Genomic DNA, 19,521 nt, shown 5'->3' with positions numbered 1-19,521 from the left:
TTTGATGAATCTATGAACAGAAAAAGGTTAAAATATCAGAGAACTGTTTTTTACGGCCCACTGTACCAGTATGTGTATAAGTATGTATTGTTTATTACTCTGATTTAAAGTGCCTGTTTCCTTTTAAATATTCAATGCCAATAATTTCAAAACAGAAAAATGCACCACATTTCTGACATTTAAGATGCAGGAACCAGCTAATATTTGATATTTTACTTGATAAATTGTTGATTAAGAGTCTAATTTCTGGTTGTTAGCACAAAACTTACATATTGCTATCACTAAGTGATGCGGCTATAGCTGGTTAACATGCAACCTTCAGCTTTAACATTGATGTTTCTTTCAAACCACTAGAGACAGCTCTTAGCGAGTAAAGGAATGAAGTCTGACGTAACGTTTCTCCTCAGCTTTTCATGCTAACAGTAATTATAAGCAAACATTACAAATAGCTCCATTAGCGCTGCGTGCGTTTGAATGGCCGAACATCAAACCCTCTGATGCTAAAAAAAATCAAACCTAATTGAAACAACTGGGGCATTATCATTTTATACTGAGTCATTTCTTCCCTTCACCGTTTGATATCTCATTAGTAAGCTGCTCTTATTGTGTGTCCGGTTCAGCTGGGTGCCATTAAGCCTGCTCTCCATCACCCTGAGATCTATCTGGAGTGAAAGGCGTCCAATGAGGAGGACATTATGCCCTTGGACTGAAACATTTACACCGACATACGGATTGGCCAAGGTTGGATTAGCTCTGCCACATCAAAGCTGACCTATTCTTCCAAGTAAATCAATGTGTTGCTGAACTGAAAAAAGAAATGTCATCCTATACGTCATATCTATAGTGGTACATGTGCTTGTCCCACCTTGCAATTATCATGAATTCAATTAGGAGAGTATTTGCTAATAAAACGTCAGTGCTGTAGGTGCATGTAGAATATTGCACAGTGACACAGTTTTAGCTCCTGAGCTCAGAGGCTTTAATCTCCTCAAACACAAAAGCTTCATTTTTCTCAACCTTCATTCACCTGAAAGAAGATTAACTCTCTTCAATGTTTCTGTGCTATTTCTAAACATTCGGGTTAAATCAGGCTATTTACAGTAATCTTGTGTTTATGTCTACACTTAATCAGTTGTATAATACCCTTCAGACTGCTGCAGGCCTTGACTTCTGACTAGAGTCCCTGTCACAGTCTTATTGTTCCTTCTGGCGGTTTCAAGAACACCGGCTACATTCAATGTAAACAATCTCCATATTGTGCACGTCAGGTTTGCTCAGTATTTCAGGTCATTTGTTGACGCAGAACATACACAGACTGTCCTTTTTCATGCTCCGCCGTCTCTTTCTGCAGAAAAAACCATGTATTCAAATATGAGCTGAAGAGATATTATCAACACGGGGTCCTTAAAATCAAATATTGTCCGTGGGGAAATAATAGAAGATTATAAAAAGCAGGCAGTCGGGCATGGAGCCGGGCACCGGGGCGTGACGAAAAGTCAGCTGGAGGCAAAATTGATCGGCCTGCAGAGTCACAAAGCATCTGAAATGAGTGTGTGAGGGTGTGTGTGTGTGTGTGTGTGTGTGTGTGTGTGTGTGTGTGTGTGTGTGTGTGTGTGTGTGTGTGTGTGTGTGAGGAGGCGACCGCCCTTTCCTGTCCTGCCCCGTCTGTCCTCCAGGTCATGCTGCATCAGCAAGATGGGGATGGAGGGCGGGTGGGGAGGTGCTGGATATCTTACATAAGGCCGTCTGACTTAACATTCAAACAACATGGCATGAGTTGAACTTGACAAAGACGTCTGTATGAAAAGTCAGTGGTTGCATGAAGCTGAATGACTTTGTTTTGTTTTTTTTTAGTCACAGCTCTATGATCAATTATTTATTAGATTTTTCCTTTATAAAAAAAAAAAAGGTGGGGGAGGAGGAGTGACCTAAATTTCAAAGGAAGATACTACAATTACTGGAGCACTCCAGACGTCGGAGAATTAAAAAGTTCATTACCATACATTATTACAGTGTGACAAGCCAATAAGTTCTCCATGTTAAAATCAAGGATAAACCAAAACGGTGTAATGGATGTTTGAGTGACAGTAAACCCAGAAGATAGCTCACTTTGCTGATTAAGGGTGACAGCGTTTTTGTTTCGCGAGTTGATGGACACGTGGGCTGAATCTAAACTACAATCTAATCATTGCAAATCAGCCAAAGTGAAACTGACAAATGTGGAAAAGGTTAAGACGAAGAAGACAGACCGGTCCCAGAACATGACGGAGAATGGTCCTGGCATGTTACCAGAGCAGAAAGGACAGGACAGATAGAGTTGGAGGTCAGATCACTTTCTAAACATGACGATCTGTTCATCTCCTGCTACTATTGAGAAGTATGTATGTATTCACGAACATTTCTCCACACCAAGAAGATCTATCTATTGACTTTCCTGATCCATAAACCCTCCGACTAATTACAATTCAAGTGCAGGTCAAAGTTTACATTAATTGGATTGACACAAAATTTCAGAGCGAAACATCTTGACAACTTAAAGACAGATTACCATGAAATTCAGAGCAAGACATTCATTGTTCCCAGAGGACGAAGCCCTCTTGTCTCTTTATCCCTTCTGTGCAGCACGTCTTTTTGGTTGTCCAGTCAAATATCGCAACAATTGCACTGGAACAAACTTAATTACAGATACTCATGGTTCCAAGATAATGAACCCTATTGACTTTGCTGATCCTCATCTAAGGTTTATATTTGTGTAAAACATCTCAACAACTATTGCATTGTGAAACGACCCTTTACTTTTCCTCTAGCACCATCATCACATGACATTGACATTTTAATTTATTACCAACATAATGGCATTTCCATGAGCCTATAAGCTTTATCTTGTGTTTAGTACTAGTACTTGCACACTGGAAAGCATATTAAGTTGATATCTAAACATGAGCATGCTGGTGTTAGGATTTACTCAAAGCACCACCAAGTGCAGCTTCACAGAGCTGCATGGCTGATGTGGCTCTGGACTCTTCGTCTTGTTTAAACTCCCAAACATTGGTACAGAACAGGCACTGAGGGCAGGACAACAGGAACAACACGAAGAACATAAAACAATGAGAGGCTTTAACTGCCTCTCATTCATCCTACTCTAAATTCCCGCAGTGTGAGCATCCCAGGCAGCCAGGGGACAAAAGAGCAAGTGTCTCTCACTGCTGCTCAAAGCGACATCTCAGCACTCTCGCCTCCAACAGGCCCAAATATGACAGCCTACTGGGTCCAGCTGCCACTCGAGAGCCCGTTCAATCCCGGCTCTGTCTCAGAGATTGGCCCCGTCTCTGGCGACACTTAGCCTCACGCCTGTGGGCTGATGCGCAGAAATGCAACTGATGCCCACTTCAAAAATACCAAGATGAAACACGGCTCCTTGCCCTCGGCTCTTAAGAGGAGAGAGAGAGAGAGCTTCGGCGATTATACATCTCCAGCGTGATTGATTTTGCACGCCGGACAGAGGGATGAACCTTTAGGAATAAGAGGGCGATTATTAAAAAGCGCGGCGCACCCTGAGCGATGAAAAGCCGCACTTTTATTCAAATGCTTCTCACGATGAGGTGACACATCTGAGGAGTGCATTTCACATTCACACTCAGAATCTAAGTCCAACACTTAAGCCGTGCTGCTGCTGAGGATTTTAATAAGGACAGCCCTTGTAGGGTGAAGTATCCCTCAAGTACTTCATATCCTGGCTTAACATTATAAGCAGCAGCAGCAGCAGCAGGCCAGAGCTTCTAAACGCTCTGTGCTGCCTCGTAAAAGCAGTACACAGCAGCATTTGCATTTCACTGGCCAGCTCTTGGAGGTAAATGCATCTTGAATCTGACATCTGGATATCCAAACCACGGGCAGTTATCGTTCAACCACCCTCCGAGTTAGGTGATTAAGGCCCCTCCCTCACCTATGATAGGTTATTATTAAGCATCTCAGCGTGGAGTGGCACATGTCCTGATGTGGCTCGGGGGAAACGTGAGATCATTGCCGAGGCAGCACTTCTATAAGCCTCCCAGCCTAATAGCCTTGGGCTTCAGAGACCTCCGAGCCACAGCCAGCGTGGTTTATGGAGCCATGGAAGAAGAACAAGGAGAAGAAAAAAGGATAAATAGACAAAATCAGGAGAAGAACAGGATGTACCAGGATGAATATAAAAATGCAACTTGGTCCCTCATGAGAGACAGTGGCTTTAGCTGGGTTACAACAGTGATGATGGTGACACCATGCAAGGTGAACAGATGCAGCATGAATCACATCTGAAGTCTCATTCTGGCAACACGACATCGTGGTCAGAGTCACCACAGGGATGGGAACATGTTACTGGCCTTCTTCTCCACTGTCAACCTCCAATATGTTTTCCCTTATGAAATAAAAACCAAACGCCATCTGCTAAGCAACTCCTTCAAAAAAAAAAAAATCCTTCAAAAGCAAAGGAACTTTATTTGTTTATTTTTGCTGGGTCAAGTGTGAACTTCCGTGCTCAAGATTTTCCCAAGTCCTCCCACATTACCAGACCAGTGTCATCAATTACTCCACTGTCCAACTACTTAAGTCTTTTGGCTTTAAATTAGCTTGTTTTTACTTTCACACTAGACTTGCTCACTCTGTTTAGAGATAGTCCTGTATTCAGTTTTCATTTATTCATGACCAGACACCAAAGACAACACTTTCACACTGTGGGAGATAGTCTATGCTTTCTTTTTCTTTCTTTCTTGCCAAGAGAAAAATCAATACCACTTTTACATCTTTCAGTTAAATATGAGGCTGGAGCCAGTAAGTGGTCAGCTTAGCTTAGCATGAAGACTGGAAAGAGGGGGAAACAGCTAGCCTAGCAGTTATGTGTTGTAATACTGTGATAGCAGTGATTTAGGACAGAGCCGGGATCACCGTTTCCCTCTGTTTCCAGTCTTTACGTGAAGCCAAGCTAACACCCTCCTGGCCCCAGCTTCATCCAGATACAGACACTAAAGCTAACTCACAACACAAAACTGAAAAGGTCAATTTCCCTCAATGTCCTAAATGTTGAAGTACTTATCTATTAAAGGCAGCTGCAACTCATTCATGAAGGTCATTGTTGTACATTCACATTCACAAAAAACTCATTTCAGACTGGCAGGTTAGCATGTTGAAGGCTGAAATTCTGACTTTTGGAGGAAATTAAACATGCTATTTTCCTGTCTAACTTCTAAATAGTATCCTTAAATCTGCAAAGAAATTCCTCCATGTTTCTCTCTTTGCTCTCCAACTGTTTAAATTTTATTTTATTAAGGCCGCCCGCCCTGCTATAAAACAAGTTTGTCCTCTGAAGACAAGCAGGGGTCAGTTTGTTTATCCACCTTGAGAGGCTGATATCACAGGATGAAGCAGTCGACTTGACACATGGTTAACAAGGCGAGTTTCCCTCCGTCTACACTGACAGACAGCACTCAATAGAGATCTGCAGTGATCCTGATTGGCTCGGGGAATGAAGTGTCCACTCAGACCAACTCACTGCGGAGGCAACTATCGCGTTAAACAAGAGTGGATGCTCACAGTGAAGCGGCTTCATGTGACAATCTACACTGTTCATGTTACTGGCACACACTCAGGGTCGGGGAGGGGGGGTTGAACATGGGACTTTTTAGTTACAGGAACCTTTATATCCACTTGTCCACTCAGGAACATCACCGCTACACTGTTCCTGGAAATGAATTAGTCTTATTTCAGCTAAAAGCCATGCAATGTAATACTCGCTGGAGGTATTAACTTAAGAGGATAGAGAGTGGCTAAGGAGAGGCAGGCATCACTTTAAAAAAATAAATAAAAATAAACACACATATACTCCCTACTCGCACGCTCCTGTATTAATTACAGCTTTTTTCCTTCTCCACAGCTGCTGACCAGAATCTGGCAGCAGGGTTTAGCGGAGATGAGTCTTAACCACAAACTCCCTTCATTTCTGTCATGACATCAGGCTAAAAATGTGCATTTGCTTATGTGACTGGGAAGGAAAAAAGAGACGACTACTCATCATGTTTCAACATGATGTGACTCAAAAACGCTTGGATCAGATCTCCAGAGACGCCCGAGCGGGAGAAGAGGAAAAAAAAGAAAAAAGAAAAGGTTTCCTTCCAGTGTTTTCTCTGACCACTTCCTCTGAGGCTTCGCCAGTGTTTTCACCGCTGAAGAAAGACCGTATGTACAGTAGTAGTTACACAAAATATCACATGTAGGTGCAAGGCCACTGAGATTCAGATAGATCTGTTCCTCATCAACAATAATAGCTTTCATGTCATCATAATGCAACTCCTGTTATGAACCTACGTGGCACCAGAGTTGATTGAACATTCAGTCAGTCCATCGGTTTTTTCTGATAAATGTTTTTTCAATCAGAAATGTATTATCTAGCTGCAGCTCGTTAAATGTGAGGCTTTGATGGTTTTCTTCATCTTATGTAACACTAAACCGAACATCTTGATTGAACAGAGCAAGGAATTTGACAACATCATCAAGTTGTTAATCAAAAAATTGGAAGACCAAATGATGAGAGAGTGATAAATGCAGCGTGAGTGAGCTGTCAGTTTTTACGTCTAATGCCGTAGTAGGTCTGTGATTGAATCTAAAATTTCAACAGTCAATTAAAACAACTGAATATATTTGATTACACAGTCGGTTCACAGCGCTGCAGAGTTTTATTTTATCTGTTCAATAACCCCAGAGAATGAAAGCCACAGCTGCAGCAACTCACAGTCATTTTCATTATCAATTAATCAGCCGGTTATTGTCTCAATTAAGCGATTCTTTGCTATGTTTACCATGAGAACACAATGAAATGTTGAGCACAAATCGCCAAGACTGAATCACAACATTTCAGATTGTTTGTCTTGTCTGGGTTCGAACCCTCAGGAATTGGGAACAATGTGGAGTTTACATGTTCTCCCTCTCTCTTCCAGGTCCTGCGACTTCCTCCCACCGTCCAAGGACACGCAGCCTACAGGTTAATTAGAAACTCTACAGCACCCACAGGTGTTAAAGTGATCAGCTGGTGTCGGCTCCAGCCCCCTACGGCCTCTTTGGAATAAGGAGTGCAGATAAGATGTAGATAATGGATGGATGGATCTTAAGACAACAGGAAATTTAACAAATCTTCAGCTCAGTTTGTCCCCTGTTCCTCAGCATGACCTTGACAGAGTTTTGACTAATATTAATTATTGAATGATTACCTATAAAAAAAATAATACAGACAAACCCTTGTTGTGTTGAAAACTTCAAATGAAGACAGTAAGTGGGACTTGAGCTACAACTGCTTTGTAAATGTACTATGTTCAATGATGAACTGCCATGTTTAATAAGAAGTCCTAAAAGAGCTGAAACACCAGATTAAATAAACAATTAGTTGATCACCAGACAGTTTTAAATGTGGGAAATTGCTGTTTTTGTCTATTTTTTGTAGGATTATAATCACTCTGATTAAAGAAAATCTGGGAACATCGCCTTAACCCGTGATGGTACTTTTCCATGATTTTCTAATATTAGGCTACAGACTGAAATCAATAGATGATTCCATAATGACAATAATTGTTGGCTGCACACCAACCACTGATGAAACTGTATCAGTCTCTGAGCTCACGTGGTGACAAATCCATGATCTGCATGACATTGATGAAGGCAGCGTGATACAGTCACAAGATCTGACAAAGCTGCCCCCATGAGCTGTTTAACAATAATAAAAAAAAAATTCACCCAGAGAGTTTTAAAAATCAAGAGTTGCACACCGAGGAGGACCTGCAGTGTGAACTCATCCATGGGGACTCTGGGGAGGGGGGAGGGGGAGGTCACAGGTGCCAAGTGGTCTCCATGGTGCAGCCTGGCACAATGACCTGGCATAAAAAAAGGCTGGTTTATCCATCATGACAACTGAGAGGAAAGATTATGAGCATCCAGAGCCCCTGAACACAACACACACTCACGTCTGCAGGATGCACAGGCTGCTGCTTGTATCAGTGCCCGCCTGCCAAATGGCTTTCACCAACTTGAAGCCGCATATATCTTCTATTTACCACAACATCAGAAGCGGAGCAGATGGCTGCAGCATGAGCATTACTACCCCCGCTGCTGCTGCTGCTGCTGCAGGGCCTGCATGGGCATCCACCTGGCATGATGATGATGATGATACAGCTATAGAGCTGGCGGGTATAAGCCGCTGTGCAGCTGTAACGTTATAGCTGCAATCTCACAAATGACTGTGCAGGTCTAGCGCACTGCAAAAAGCACACGAGGCTTTAAAGTTTAAAAGGACAATGAGAGGGGGAGAGGAGATGTCAACGCGTGCACAGGCAGCAGCAAGCAGGGACTCACCTCGGGATGCAGTTCGGGGAGGATCCGTCAATCTCCCACGTTGCAAACAGGTTCATGGGCACCGGTCTGTTGAGCGCCCCGCTCCCGGGGAAGCTCAACCGGCCGCTTCTCTCCGCCATGGTCCGGGTCCGGGCTGCTGCTGCTGCTGCTGCTGCTGCTGCTGCTGCTGCTGCTGCTGCTGCGGGTGGTGGGACTGTCCGACACCGAGCTGCTGGGGGACTGGTAGACAGCAGACCGGCGTGCAGGCTTCCTATGTGTGTCTATGCGTGTGCGTGTGTGTCTGTGAGTGTCCGTGGAGAAGAGCTCACGTTAGTGTGATGTGAACGGCGGAGGACGAGCTCATTTCTCCGGCCGTGTGGCGGCGGCGGCGGCGGCAGCAGCAGCGGTGACGGTGGTGTCGGTGTCGGTGTCGGTGGGCAGGTCGGTGCGTGGTGCTCGGTGCCAGGGAGGAACTCTGCAGTGGGAGCTGCGCTGAGTGAACGGACCGACCGCTGAGCTTGTTGTGCCTACCACGCTGCTCCCAGGGTATGGCGGGTGATCAGTGCCACTCAGGTCCGAGGAGGAGGAGGACAGGGAGGAGCAGCAGGAAGAACATGGGTCACAAAACATTTCTTCACAACTGGCTTTGCTGCTTTTAGTTGCATATAAGAAGGGTCTGATAGGGTCTGATAATCAGTGTTGGGCACATTACTTTTAAAAAGTAATTAGTTAGGCTACATTCCCCCCAACTCAACTGAGTTAGTAACTGAATTACTACATTATTTTTTTCAATTACCAGGAAAAGTAATTGTTGCGTTACTTTTTTTTCATAAAATGCTCAAATATGTTAAATTGCCAACCCTCCCTAACCATAACCAACTCACTCAGTCCTCCACACAGGCAGGCTCCGCGAGTTGGTTAGTTCCACCTGAACAGCTTTTTTCCGAATAGTTGATGCACTGAAACACTTCCCTATTCAAATAAGGGTGTGCAGATCAGCTAAGATGTGGGAAGTGCCCTAAAGGGAAAAATGAAGGACATTTTATAGGAGGCTGCAAGTTCTTGTATTGAAAATAACTATTCATTGCAACCCTTAAAGAATTAGATCAGACTGTTGCAAGTACTCAATGACCCTTTGTTCTGCAGTACAACTTTATATAACTACATCTGTACGGTGTTGAACAAGCTCTGGTTAACAGTGTCCCTGTTATTGTAGAACCTGCATCTTATCAGTGATCGGGCGTCTTCACCCACTTCATTCATCACCTTTGAACCAAGCTGTGTGATATGTTTGTGTATGCAGCCTGAAAAAACAGAAAAAACACTTTTCCTTTCCATATTTGAGCTGATGGTGCAGTGAGGGGACCTGCTACAATAACACACAGTTGGTCCTCATATGATGATTTAGTTCTTGCAATAAAAAAAGCAGTATTTTTTATAGCCTACTGACTTCATGGTGGCATTGATTTTCTGCCATACCTGGCAGCTGAATGACACAGCTTTCAGTTTTAGTCAGCGGGCTTATCGTGTGGCATTAACCACCTGTCATACAGTCCTCACAGGGAAAACGTCATTGAAGGCCTCTCTCCAGTGTTGGCAGGTGCAGACAGTGCAGGTTTGGGCGGATCCGTGGACTCAGGCCGGGGCCGGTTCGATTCCCACCCTGACACTGCAGTGTGTCCTGGAGCACAGAGTGTCCACTGCTGCCAACAATAGTACATGTGACTGCATATTATGGTATATTGTATTAGTACGGCACCCAAACAGTGAAGTGTGATGTTGACTTTCTCCCTTTATTTAGCAATTTGGATTTTTTTTAATTTTTTAATTACACACATGACCTCATGCAGTGTTTTAATCTTAACCTTGATCTTTGGGTTTGTTATCTTTATTGTAATTAAGGGGCAATTATTCATTAGCAACAACCCATACCTGTCTCCACATCTGTGCCACTCAACTACATTTGACCAAGACACCAACCAAAACCAACAACTTTGTAACTGTTAATGGTTAAATTAATACTGAACACTGGTCAGTTATATTCTTTATGCACATCCGTGTATACTCAATAATGTGCAGTTAGCTGTTGTTGTACTGTGAGAAGGCACTGCCACCATGTGGTGAACAGTGTGGTTGAAGCTAAAACAAAAATTGCTGCAAGTACTCAATGACCCTTTGTTCTGCAGTACAACTTTATATAACTACATCTGCATGGTGTTAAACAAGCTTCATAAACGTATTTCACCCATTACCAGTGCAACCATTCACTGTCAAGGTGCTCAGAGACTGCATGGCAGGCATCTTAAGGATTAGCACGCATGAGTTGATGGATAAGCTGTTATCACATTAATCCATGGATATAGCTTCACTCTTCTTTTATCAATGGCCACTCCTCTCTTGTACTATTTATAGTCGTCTCCTTGTGAGCAAACGCACAACTCAACCTTTCACTGTACTGACAGGTATTCATAAATATTGGCATTAAATCTGTTTTGAACCATTTTCACTCCCTTTGGACAACGTAACAGAACTTTATCTTGGCTTTTCAAAATAAAAGTTCCACCAGTGACCAATACAGTTAATCATCAACCTAGCATATTAAAATGTCCTTCATCTGAAGACATCATATTGTCTAAAATATTCTTCTATCTTTCTCACTACATATAAGAGTTTTATTTGTGTGTGTGTGTATCTGGGGTTTGGTTAGTCCAATAACTAGTGGTAAATAATTTTAGATGATAGATGTTGGATGACAGTTTGAGAAAGCTTTATTCAGTCGACCTGCAGAGACCTTTAGTATTCAGTCTCCACATTCACAAAATATATATATAAAAAAAAAATTTACAAAGAAAAATGTATAATAATGCAGTGAGTTTTATTAGTATCAAATCAATCAATGTATTTCTTTCTGCTGAAATAGACACAACAGCACACAAGCCAAGGCTGGAGATGAAGTAAAAGCAAAGAAAACAAAATCACCAACACGAGACAAGTACGTGATACAGCAGTGTTTTAAAAGAAAAAAAGAAAGAAAAAGTCAAAATTAGTGCCAGATTCCAATATTATTACACAACAGAGCTGAAAAATCACCTACTGAGATGTTTGCATTTTCATGTTCACATACATATCAGGGCAGTGAATGCAGCATGTGTGGAGGCACCGGTCCTGGTGCCTTGTCAGAAGCAGAATCACAGTTTCACGGCAATGCCAGGAGCTCGCATTACAGACAAGAAAACACACCCATCAACATCGTGGGGAGTTAAAACCCATCCCCAGTGAACCTTGAACACTCAGGCAAAGAACAGAGGAGTGGATGGAATCAAAACATGGCAGACGACAGCGACGATGACGGGCTGCAGGGTTTGTGATGATCACCAATCAAAATATTTTTCTGTCACTCAGCATTTCATCAAAATATGAAGGGGCTTTTAAAAAGAGGGAAATGTATAAATCATTAAGTAACAGGAAAACAAAAATATTTTCCCCTGTAGAAGCACATCCAAAAAATAAACTAACAAAAAATGAAAAATAAAAACAAGAAGGAAATCAAAAGCCAAAATTGGGCACATTAAGAACTGAAGATCTTATTTCAAAAGAAGCCACGTAAAAGGCAATTCCTTCCCCTTCATTAAGAAAACAAAACCACAGGTCACCGTACAGACCTATGGTGAACAACTACCAGTCTATTTTACCGCCTACTGGTGTGTCGATCTCAGTGCTTGCTGTCTGCAGAAGCGGAGCGGGAACGTGAGCGGGACCTGGAACGGGAACGAGAACGGGAGCGGGAACGGGAGCGAGACTGTTTGTTCTGAGCGGGAGCCGGAGAGCGAGAGCGTGACCGAGACCTGGAGCGGGACTTGGAGCGAGATTTGGATCTGGATGGGGATCTGCCTGCGGCCTTGCCCCCGCCCGATGTCTTCTTCTCTGGGGTGCGGCTCATGGATCTGGAGCGGCTCCTGGACCTGTTGCGGCTGCGGGAGCGACTCTTTGAGCGGGAGTAGCTGCGGGAACGGGAGCGGCTCTTGCTGTGACTGTTGAGACCAAAAGAGAGAGAAGCAATGTTAAACACAAGTCCTCTTCAAACTTTAACATTTTCATTAGTTTTTCAGTTTGCTTTTTAATTTCAGTTTAGTTTTAGTTAGTTCAACAAGTGATTAAGCAGTTATAGTTTACCAGTAGTTTTTATTTTTGAGGAATTGACTAGTTTTTATTTAGTTTTTCCAGGTATGAGGAGAAAGACCTCTGAAGATGAACTTTCAGTTGCATCCCATACATGTTCCCATCAGTCCTCGTCATGTTACATTCACTTGCAAATTCAGTTTAGTTTGAGTTAGTTTTGCAGTCAATGTAGTTTTTATTCAGTTCTCATTTTTGGAAAATTTTTATTTTCAATTCAGTTTACCAAATTATTTTGTTCACTGCTAGTTTTAGTTTTTGTGAACTATTATAACCCTGGCTCTGAGCAGGGTGATGACACAGAAATAAGTCTTCATTCTCAGATGTCAGATTTGGGGGTTTAACATATGAAAAAAACATTTAAGAAAATTTAAGGACACATCACCTTCTGCTGTCCTCGTAAATCTTCAGCTTGCGTCCGTTCAGTTCTGTCCCGTCGAGCTTGGAGATGGCGTTCTTCATGTCACTGCGAGATGCAAACTCAACCACCCTGTTTTGTGGAAACATTAATTAAAATCAAACTCTAAAATACAAAAACCAAAGAGTGGAGCATTAAGACAACGAGAAGAGAAACCCACCCTTCATTTTTGTTGGGTCTGTGGGCGTCCACAAAGGTAACTTCACCTGCTTTTCTCATCAGGTCTTTCAGGTCCTGTTTCAAAGCATAATGTGGGATTAGTGAGGCAGAACAGAGCACGAGGTGCCAGTGAGAGCCTTTTCTGACCTGGAGGGAGAGAAGTGAGCAGACAGCAAGAAAAAACCAGCACACACAGAAACATGGCTTATCTAATGCTGTCTTTTTGTCACTTTGTGTGATAAGCTCCCATTTCAGTGGAGGGCATGTAAAGAAAAAAAAAAGAGCCACTGAAAAATGCTGTGAGCGTGGACAAGTGTTGCCTTTTCTTAAAAAAAACAATCTCTATGTCCCATTTAATGGCTCCATGAAGTCACGTTTATTGTGTAAACTCATGACCTAAAAAACAAATTCAACTTCATAGTGAGACGCCAGATAACACAGCAGTACAGAGTTTTTATGTGTCAATAGTTACAACTTGTGTGTGTTTTTTTTTTTTTTTCATCCGAATGTGAGAGATAAAAACTGTCCTCATTAGGGGATGGATGACAATAGCACTATGGGTAAGTGAACAAAAATCTGATCTTTTTGTTCATTTAAGTGACTTGGCTCAAAAGATGTGAAGTCTTTACAAAGTAAAACTGCCCCCTGCTTCCCATTTGAGACTGTAACTCTACACCCCGTTACCACCCGACCCTGAACAAACCCAATCACATGAGTTTTATGCTACTTACCGCTCCATACCCAGGAAGATATTAGCATAGAGCCACTTGTCCAAATAGCAAATGGGAACCAATGCAGTGTTAAGCCCTTGAGAAACGACCTCGGCCTTGACTCAGCATCCGGCCTCCACAAGTAAGGAACCACCAGAGAGCAAGTAGGGGGAGGGGTGCGCGCCCCACTCAACACCCCCCCCAGCTCCATCAGCAACAGAAAAAGACCCAAATGGGAGATTGTAGGGACCGTGGATTTGAGGGGGGTTACAGCAGTCGGGGATGCCAGCCCACAGAACCTCCAGACTGTGGCTACGGACCTCCTAAGGCTACCGTATCCTGCGCTAGACCACTTTCACCCGCTACGGGGCCCAGCCAAGACTTTAGACCGGCGGCAACTGCGTGTAAGGAGAGGCACCAAATGGACACTATTCAGAAAAACAACCAGGAGAGGGCGCTACACACTTCTGACACCTCCGTGGAGGTTGTGCATTCACCTCTTGATGTAAAGGAAACCAAATCAGAGAAGCTGTTTAAAGTGAGTTGTTTTTTTTTAAAGGGGTTTTGGTTAGAAATCCCATGAGCAGCAGTAACATGTGTTTTTGTGTGGGGGAAAAAAAAACATGTAGATGGAGGTAAACAAAAAACTGGGGGGCTTTCTGTTGCAATTGGCCAATTTACTGTTGAGTGCATACTTTTGTTTTTATCCATTAGGATATTCGAGTCTAAACAAATTGACCCAGCCTGTTCAAATGAATGCTGCTTCACTTTAAAAAGTGTGTAATTACTATGCAATTTGAAAGAGCTTGTGTTGTAAGATAGATAAAACAAAGTTCAGTGATCTCTTACCTGCCAGCTGATGCGTGAGGACAGGTTCTCTACAATGAGTCTGTGGTCAGTTCGCACAGGAGGGCCGTACCTGTACAGGTTGAATGAAATGGTAAAATAAATAACAGCCTTTAGTTCAACATTTCTGTGAAGACAAGAGAGGGCAGATGTTTCCTAATCTATCAGGAAAGCCTTGTGTGTTGAATGCAGGCTGTAAAATTCACCAGAATTAACTGCTGTTGTATTTACTCTGTCAGCCCGAGAGCTGGGTCAATATTTGAATTTGATTCAGTGGTGGAACAACAAGCTTTCATTTTCCACCGGCTTTGACTTTATCTCAGTTAGTCCTGCTTAAAAGATTAAAGTCACATATTTTTTGGTGCACATTTTATGCCTCATGCATGCAATTGTGTTTTGTCAGTCTTAGCTTTGAAGTCTTAGTTACATATTTATGGATTAGTGCACTACATGTTCTTGCATAAACAGCCTGGCAAAGGCATCATGGTTCACTGTGTTGTCTTAAGAGAGATCAGGACTAAATGATGAATTTTCACAGATTTAATACATATTTTGCCTGATATAAGTTTCTAACAATCAGTGTTACAAGACAGGAAATTTCATGAAGAATTTGAAAACACAAGTAGAGGAGGTAATTAAATTGATAATGTATAAAGACCTGTTTTCATCCATGTACCTGGATCCACTGCCGCGAGACGGGCGATAGCTGCTGCTGCTGCTAAAGCGTCCCATGCCAGGGCCACCACCCCTGCCCCTTCTGGAGCGAGCGTGCTCAATAGTGACTCTAAAACAAACAAAAAAAGACAGAACAACTTTTCTTTAGATAAAAGGCAAAATTATTAATTATTATTATAATTAATTTATTGGTGTTGCTGTTGTGTGTGTTGTTCTATATTTGTGATCAGGGCGTCATTGTAAAAGAGAGCTTGCTCTCAATTGGCTTCCCTGAATAAATAAAGGTTTGAAATGAAATTCATTGTAAAAATGCCCCGCCATGCCCACTTTCTGCAAACAGGCAAAATTGTCACTGCAAAAAATGACTGCAATGTCTGGCTGGTGTAATGTGAGCAGAATGACTGGTAGAGTGAGAAGACATTTTTCACACCCTCTAAATTTCCCCTGACATCAACTGCCTGCGAAACCCTTAGCAACATCATGGTGCAGCTTTCTTACCATGTATTTTCACTTCACTTGGCTATTTGAGGTTAAGATCTATGAAGACATACTAGTTTATAGTGGAAATGCCTTTTACATTTTTAATTAGGCTCATCAAATATCTACATTTGTTAGACAAATGATGAGATCAAATCCTCATATTTGTATTTAAAAACTAATTATTACATTAGAGCTCCAATATCGGTACACTTGTATGAACGTTTACTTAATGTTTTCAGCGCCTTTTTAATCATGTGTGCCGACGCTGTGAGTCAGAAACATGTTGAATAGACTTGTGACAGCACTGGTATTTATCTGCAGCGCTGTCACAAACCCAATTTGCATATACTGCAAACTATTAGAAACTCCTACACAATATACAACAATAAAAAGTAGCAGCACAGTAGGAGGGTATTCATTCTGACTTCAGATCTGCTTCGTAAAAGTCTGTCCTTGCAGAGTGAGGAAGCTTGTGAGTCACAGTGGGACCCGAGAAGTTAATAGTTAACACCAAATCTAGTTTTAAGTGTTTGGGCAGTAACCAGAAATACATGGTTAACAACCGCTTCTAATTCAGTCTCTACCACATTAATAACCGATGGTGGGTGTAGTGGAGGATGGTGAACAACATCAACATTAGCTTCCTCTGACGGTTGTGAAATGCTGCACTTCTCTTCTTAGATTGAGTGGTGCTCAAAAGACAAAGAAACCAGCCATGATTAGATCGTTACCTCTCACTGCACAACTCTTTGCCATTCAGCTCGTACACTGCATCATCTGCATCTCTGTGGTCATCAAATTCCTGAGAGAAGGAGGGCAAACAAATGGTGATTAGAGAGGGAAAAAACAAGACAGGATCACTGGTCATCATGCACACAAAGTGTTAAGTGAAACTAACCACAAAGCCAAATCCATTTTTCAAGTTGATCTCGCGAATCCGTCCGTATCCCTTGAAAAACTTCTCCACGTCTCTCTCTCTGGCGTGTGGGCTCAAACGGCCAATGAAGACGCGACAACCACTCATGTTACCTGCTGAAAAAGGGAAAACACAAGAGTTGGTAAATATTTAACAATGGGTGGGAAGGTGGAGTAGAGGCACTGTAATATTTAATATTTGTCAAAGTAGTGCCTTTACTTGGCCCTTAATTCATTCAACAACATTTCACAGTATAATGGGTTGCCAACTATACTTTGGCAGCCATTAACATACCTGGGCAGATTGCCCATGTAAAGACTATGTGTGGTTTCTGTTGCTTAGGCCACATTTTTACCAACTGTTCATTTTTAGATGTTCCCCGTGGCCTACAACCTTTTCAAAATTGTGCTTCTGTGACCTTTTCTTATTTGAAAGCTTTTCCTGCCTTTGTGAATAACAATAATGCAGTGAAACACACCAGAAGTAGTGAAACTGGGATGAAAGCCATGTGATACCCAACTTCCAGTAAAACCAGTTCCAGTGAAGTCGTTATCAGACACAGACCCAACCCCAAGATCTCCATTAAACTTAACAACCCCCAACGTTTGTGTACTCCTCCCCAAGTTTATTAGGTGCACTTAACATTTATTTTAGCCTGGTTGTATTGTGTTGTATTTTTCATACCCAACTATGAAGGGCATAACCTTCAGGTATATTTTGGCCTGTTGCAGTTAAGTGTTAGGCTAACTCAACATCTATGATGCTTTTAATGTTAATCCTAAATTAACTCTTCCCAACTGTTAATTTTCGCTTTTGATACCTGAAGTACAATTTCAGGCTGCAACAGATGGTAGATTAATCCATCACATGCTTTACAGCCATTTATCCAGCAGCTATCGATGCAACTGACCAGTCATTGTATAAACAATGTCTACCACATGCGGTTTAGAATTTGCGTCTTTCCTTTGTAACGCACCATATGGTTCACCTTCCCTATTTTTGTTTACTTTTGCTTAGGCCAAATAATCAATCTGCGGATGCCAGGCCTTGTAATTCGTTTTTATCATTATCATGTCTTTCTTGCATTTGGTCGACAAAAGGAATTAGACGATAAAGACGATTATTGGTTGAAGCTTTGAACGCACACAATCCCAACAAACTAATGGTCGATTGATTGAGATTTTATTTTTCAATGCAGGGCCTCTAGTTGTAATGAAATATTTCTATACTCTGCTATCCGTGCTTTTATTTCCAGTAATGGACCCGAGTACTTCCTAAAACAGTCATCATCACTTAGGCCCTAATTTTAGCCTGAGGACACGCCGTGTTAGATTTCATATATTTAAACGCCAAATATAACGGGGAAAACGGTAAATTAACGGTAGAAAAAAACTAGACATTTGCCTAACATAATATAAAAAATAGATAAAAACGACGGTGAAACAGGCTTTAATTGAACCAGTAAACAGTTTCGCCTGGTGGCTTCGGTGTAGTTGTTAGCTCGCCTCGAGGTCTGCTAACTAGCTTAGCTCGGACCAGACGGTGAAGTCAACGGTTAGTTCATCAAAACCGTCGAGTTCAGTAAAATAAAATAAAAAGGAAATTTAATGCAAATTCATTAATTTTCTCACCTGAGTTTTCTCCTCAAGCCGTGCCTTGTTCTGTTGATGTGGCTTTACGATGTGGTTTAGCTGCTACCTGCACCGTGTCGTCCACTCGACTGTGTCAAAATGGCGAAGTGTGGATCCAAAAGAGCAAAGAGAGAGAACAGGAAACGCTGCTGTCGACGTCCGGTTGCCAGTTCCGGCTTAGTCATTAACTAAAAGTTAACGATTTTATCACCTTTATTGTTTGGACAGGTGATACGTAGGTTAAATCATTTAACCCTGGTTTTTGCCAGACGCAGTTTTTCGGTTGAAATATAAAATAATGCGTTTGATTAGAGAGAAAAAACTGGTAGTTTCGTGGAGTCCTCAAAGAGGGATACGGCACGGGTTTGGCAACCAAGGTCAGAGTTCAGTTCAATGAGCAGGAGGGAGCTACACGTTACCATGTACTAGGCCCTTATTTTTACAGTCTATGACTAGGCCACAAACAGTAACAGATTAAACACGTTACTTTCCTTCATCTTACATCATTTTAAGGCCACATATATTTAGAATTTAAAAGCAGTTTATGAACATTTAATAAATATTTTGCAGCTGTAAACAAATATACATGTCAAAGTTTAGCAGGCACACCTCACCTGGCTAAAAAATATTCCTGCCAGTAAATATTCTCTATATCAGGGATGGGCAACATTCAACAAAGGGCCGAAGTATGGCTGCTGGTTTTTGTTCCAACCAACCAAGAGCACACAGTCTGACCATCAGTCAACTCTGAAGACTGAAACCAGTTGATAAAATTTGTCAATTTGGTGTTGCTTGGTTGGAACAAAAACCTGCAGCCACATCGGCCATTTGTGGAATAGTTTGGACATGCCTGAACTAAAGTTAACAATTTTACCTCACTTCTACCCAAGCAGGTGCTATGTAGGCTGAATCAGTTAACTCTGGTTGTGTAAGACGTGGGTTTTCATTTTCGGCTTTTCGAGCTACACTAAAAGAAATAGTTCTGTCCGCTCCATCTACTGGGTCACAAACACTGACAGATTTAACACCTTATGCTTTACTTTATCTTACATTACTTTAAGGCCACATATATTTAGTATTTAAAAGCAGTTTATGAACATTTAATAAATATTTTTGCAGCTGTAAAATATAGCTATATGTCACAGTTTATTAGGC

The 19,521-nt window shown here is 42.0% G+C and overlaps 2 protein-coding genes across 6 annotated transcripts in view; both read right to left on the bottom strand.

Annotated features, from left to right (window-relative positions):
* pacs2 (phosphofurin acidic cluster sorting protein 2) overlaps positions 1-8,549 on the bottom strand; it is a 64,790-nt gene extending 56,241 nt beyond the window's left edge. For 2 of the 4 annotated variants that reach the window (XM_085766806.1, XM_085766804.1), the window contains exon 1: positions 8,377-8,549. In XM_085766806.1, the coding sequence (XP_085622932.1) occupies positions 8,377-8,495 (119 nt within the window). In that variant the 5' untranslated portion in view covers positions 8,496-8,549. The remainder of the gene's footprint in view (positions 1-8,376) is intronic. The other 2 variants (XM_085766803.1, XM_085766805.1) reach the window with 1 other exon arrangement.
* Positions 8,550-11,375: 2,826 nt separating this feature from the next.
* srsf5a (serine and arginine rich splicing factor 5a) lies at positions 11,376-18,457 on the bottom strand. Of its 2 annotated transcripts, none has more exons than XM_085768400.1 (8): positions 18,367-18,457; positions 16,718-16,851; positions 16,551-16,621; positions 15,323-15,448; positions 14,668-14,737; positions 13,110-13,183; positions 12,917-13,021; positions 11,376-12,386 (listed from the first exon to the last, which is right to left on the bottom strand). In XM_085768400.1, the coding sequence occupies exons 2-8, from the start codon at positions 16,841-16,843 to the stop codon at positions 12,068-12,070; spliced, it is 891 nt and encodes a 296-aa protein (XP_085624526.1). In that variant the 5' UTR covers positions 16,844-16,851; positions 18,367-18,457; the 3' UTR covers positions 11,376-12,067. The 2 variants fall into 2 exon arrangements, with proteins under 2 accessions (XP_085624526.1, XP_085624527.1); XM_085768401.1 differs by having other exon boundaries at positions 15,341-15,448.
* Between the last annotated feature and the right edge of the window lie 1,064 nt (positions 18,458-19,521).

Source organism: Trachurus japonicus, chromosome 22 (assembly GCF_045865225.1).
Source record: "Trachurus japonicus isolate A0001 chromosome 22, Traja_1.0".
NCBI lineage: Eukaryota > Metazoa > Chordata > Actinopteri > Carangiformes > Carangidae > Trachurus > Trachurus japonicus.
The sequence above is the reverse complement of the archived record's forward strand: the minus strand, read 5'-3'. Positions and strand labels throughout refer to the sequence as shown.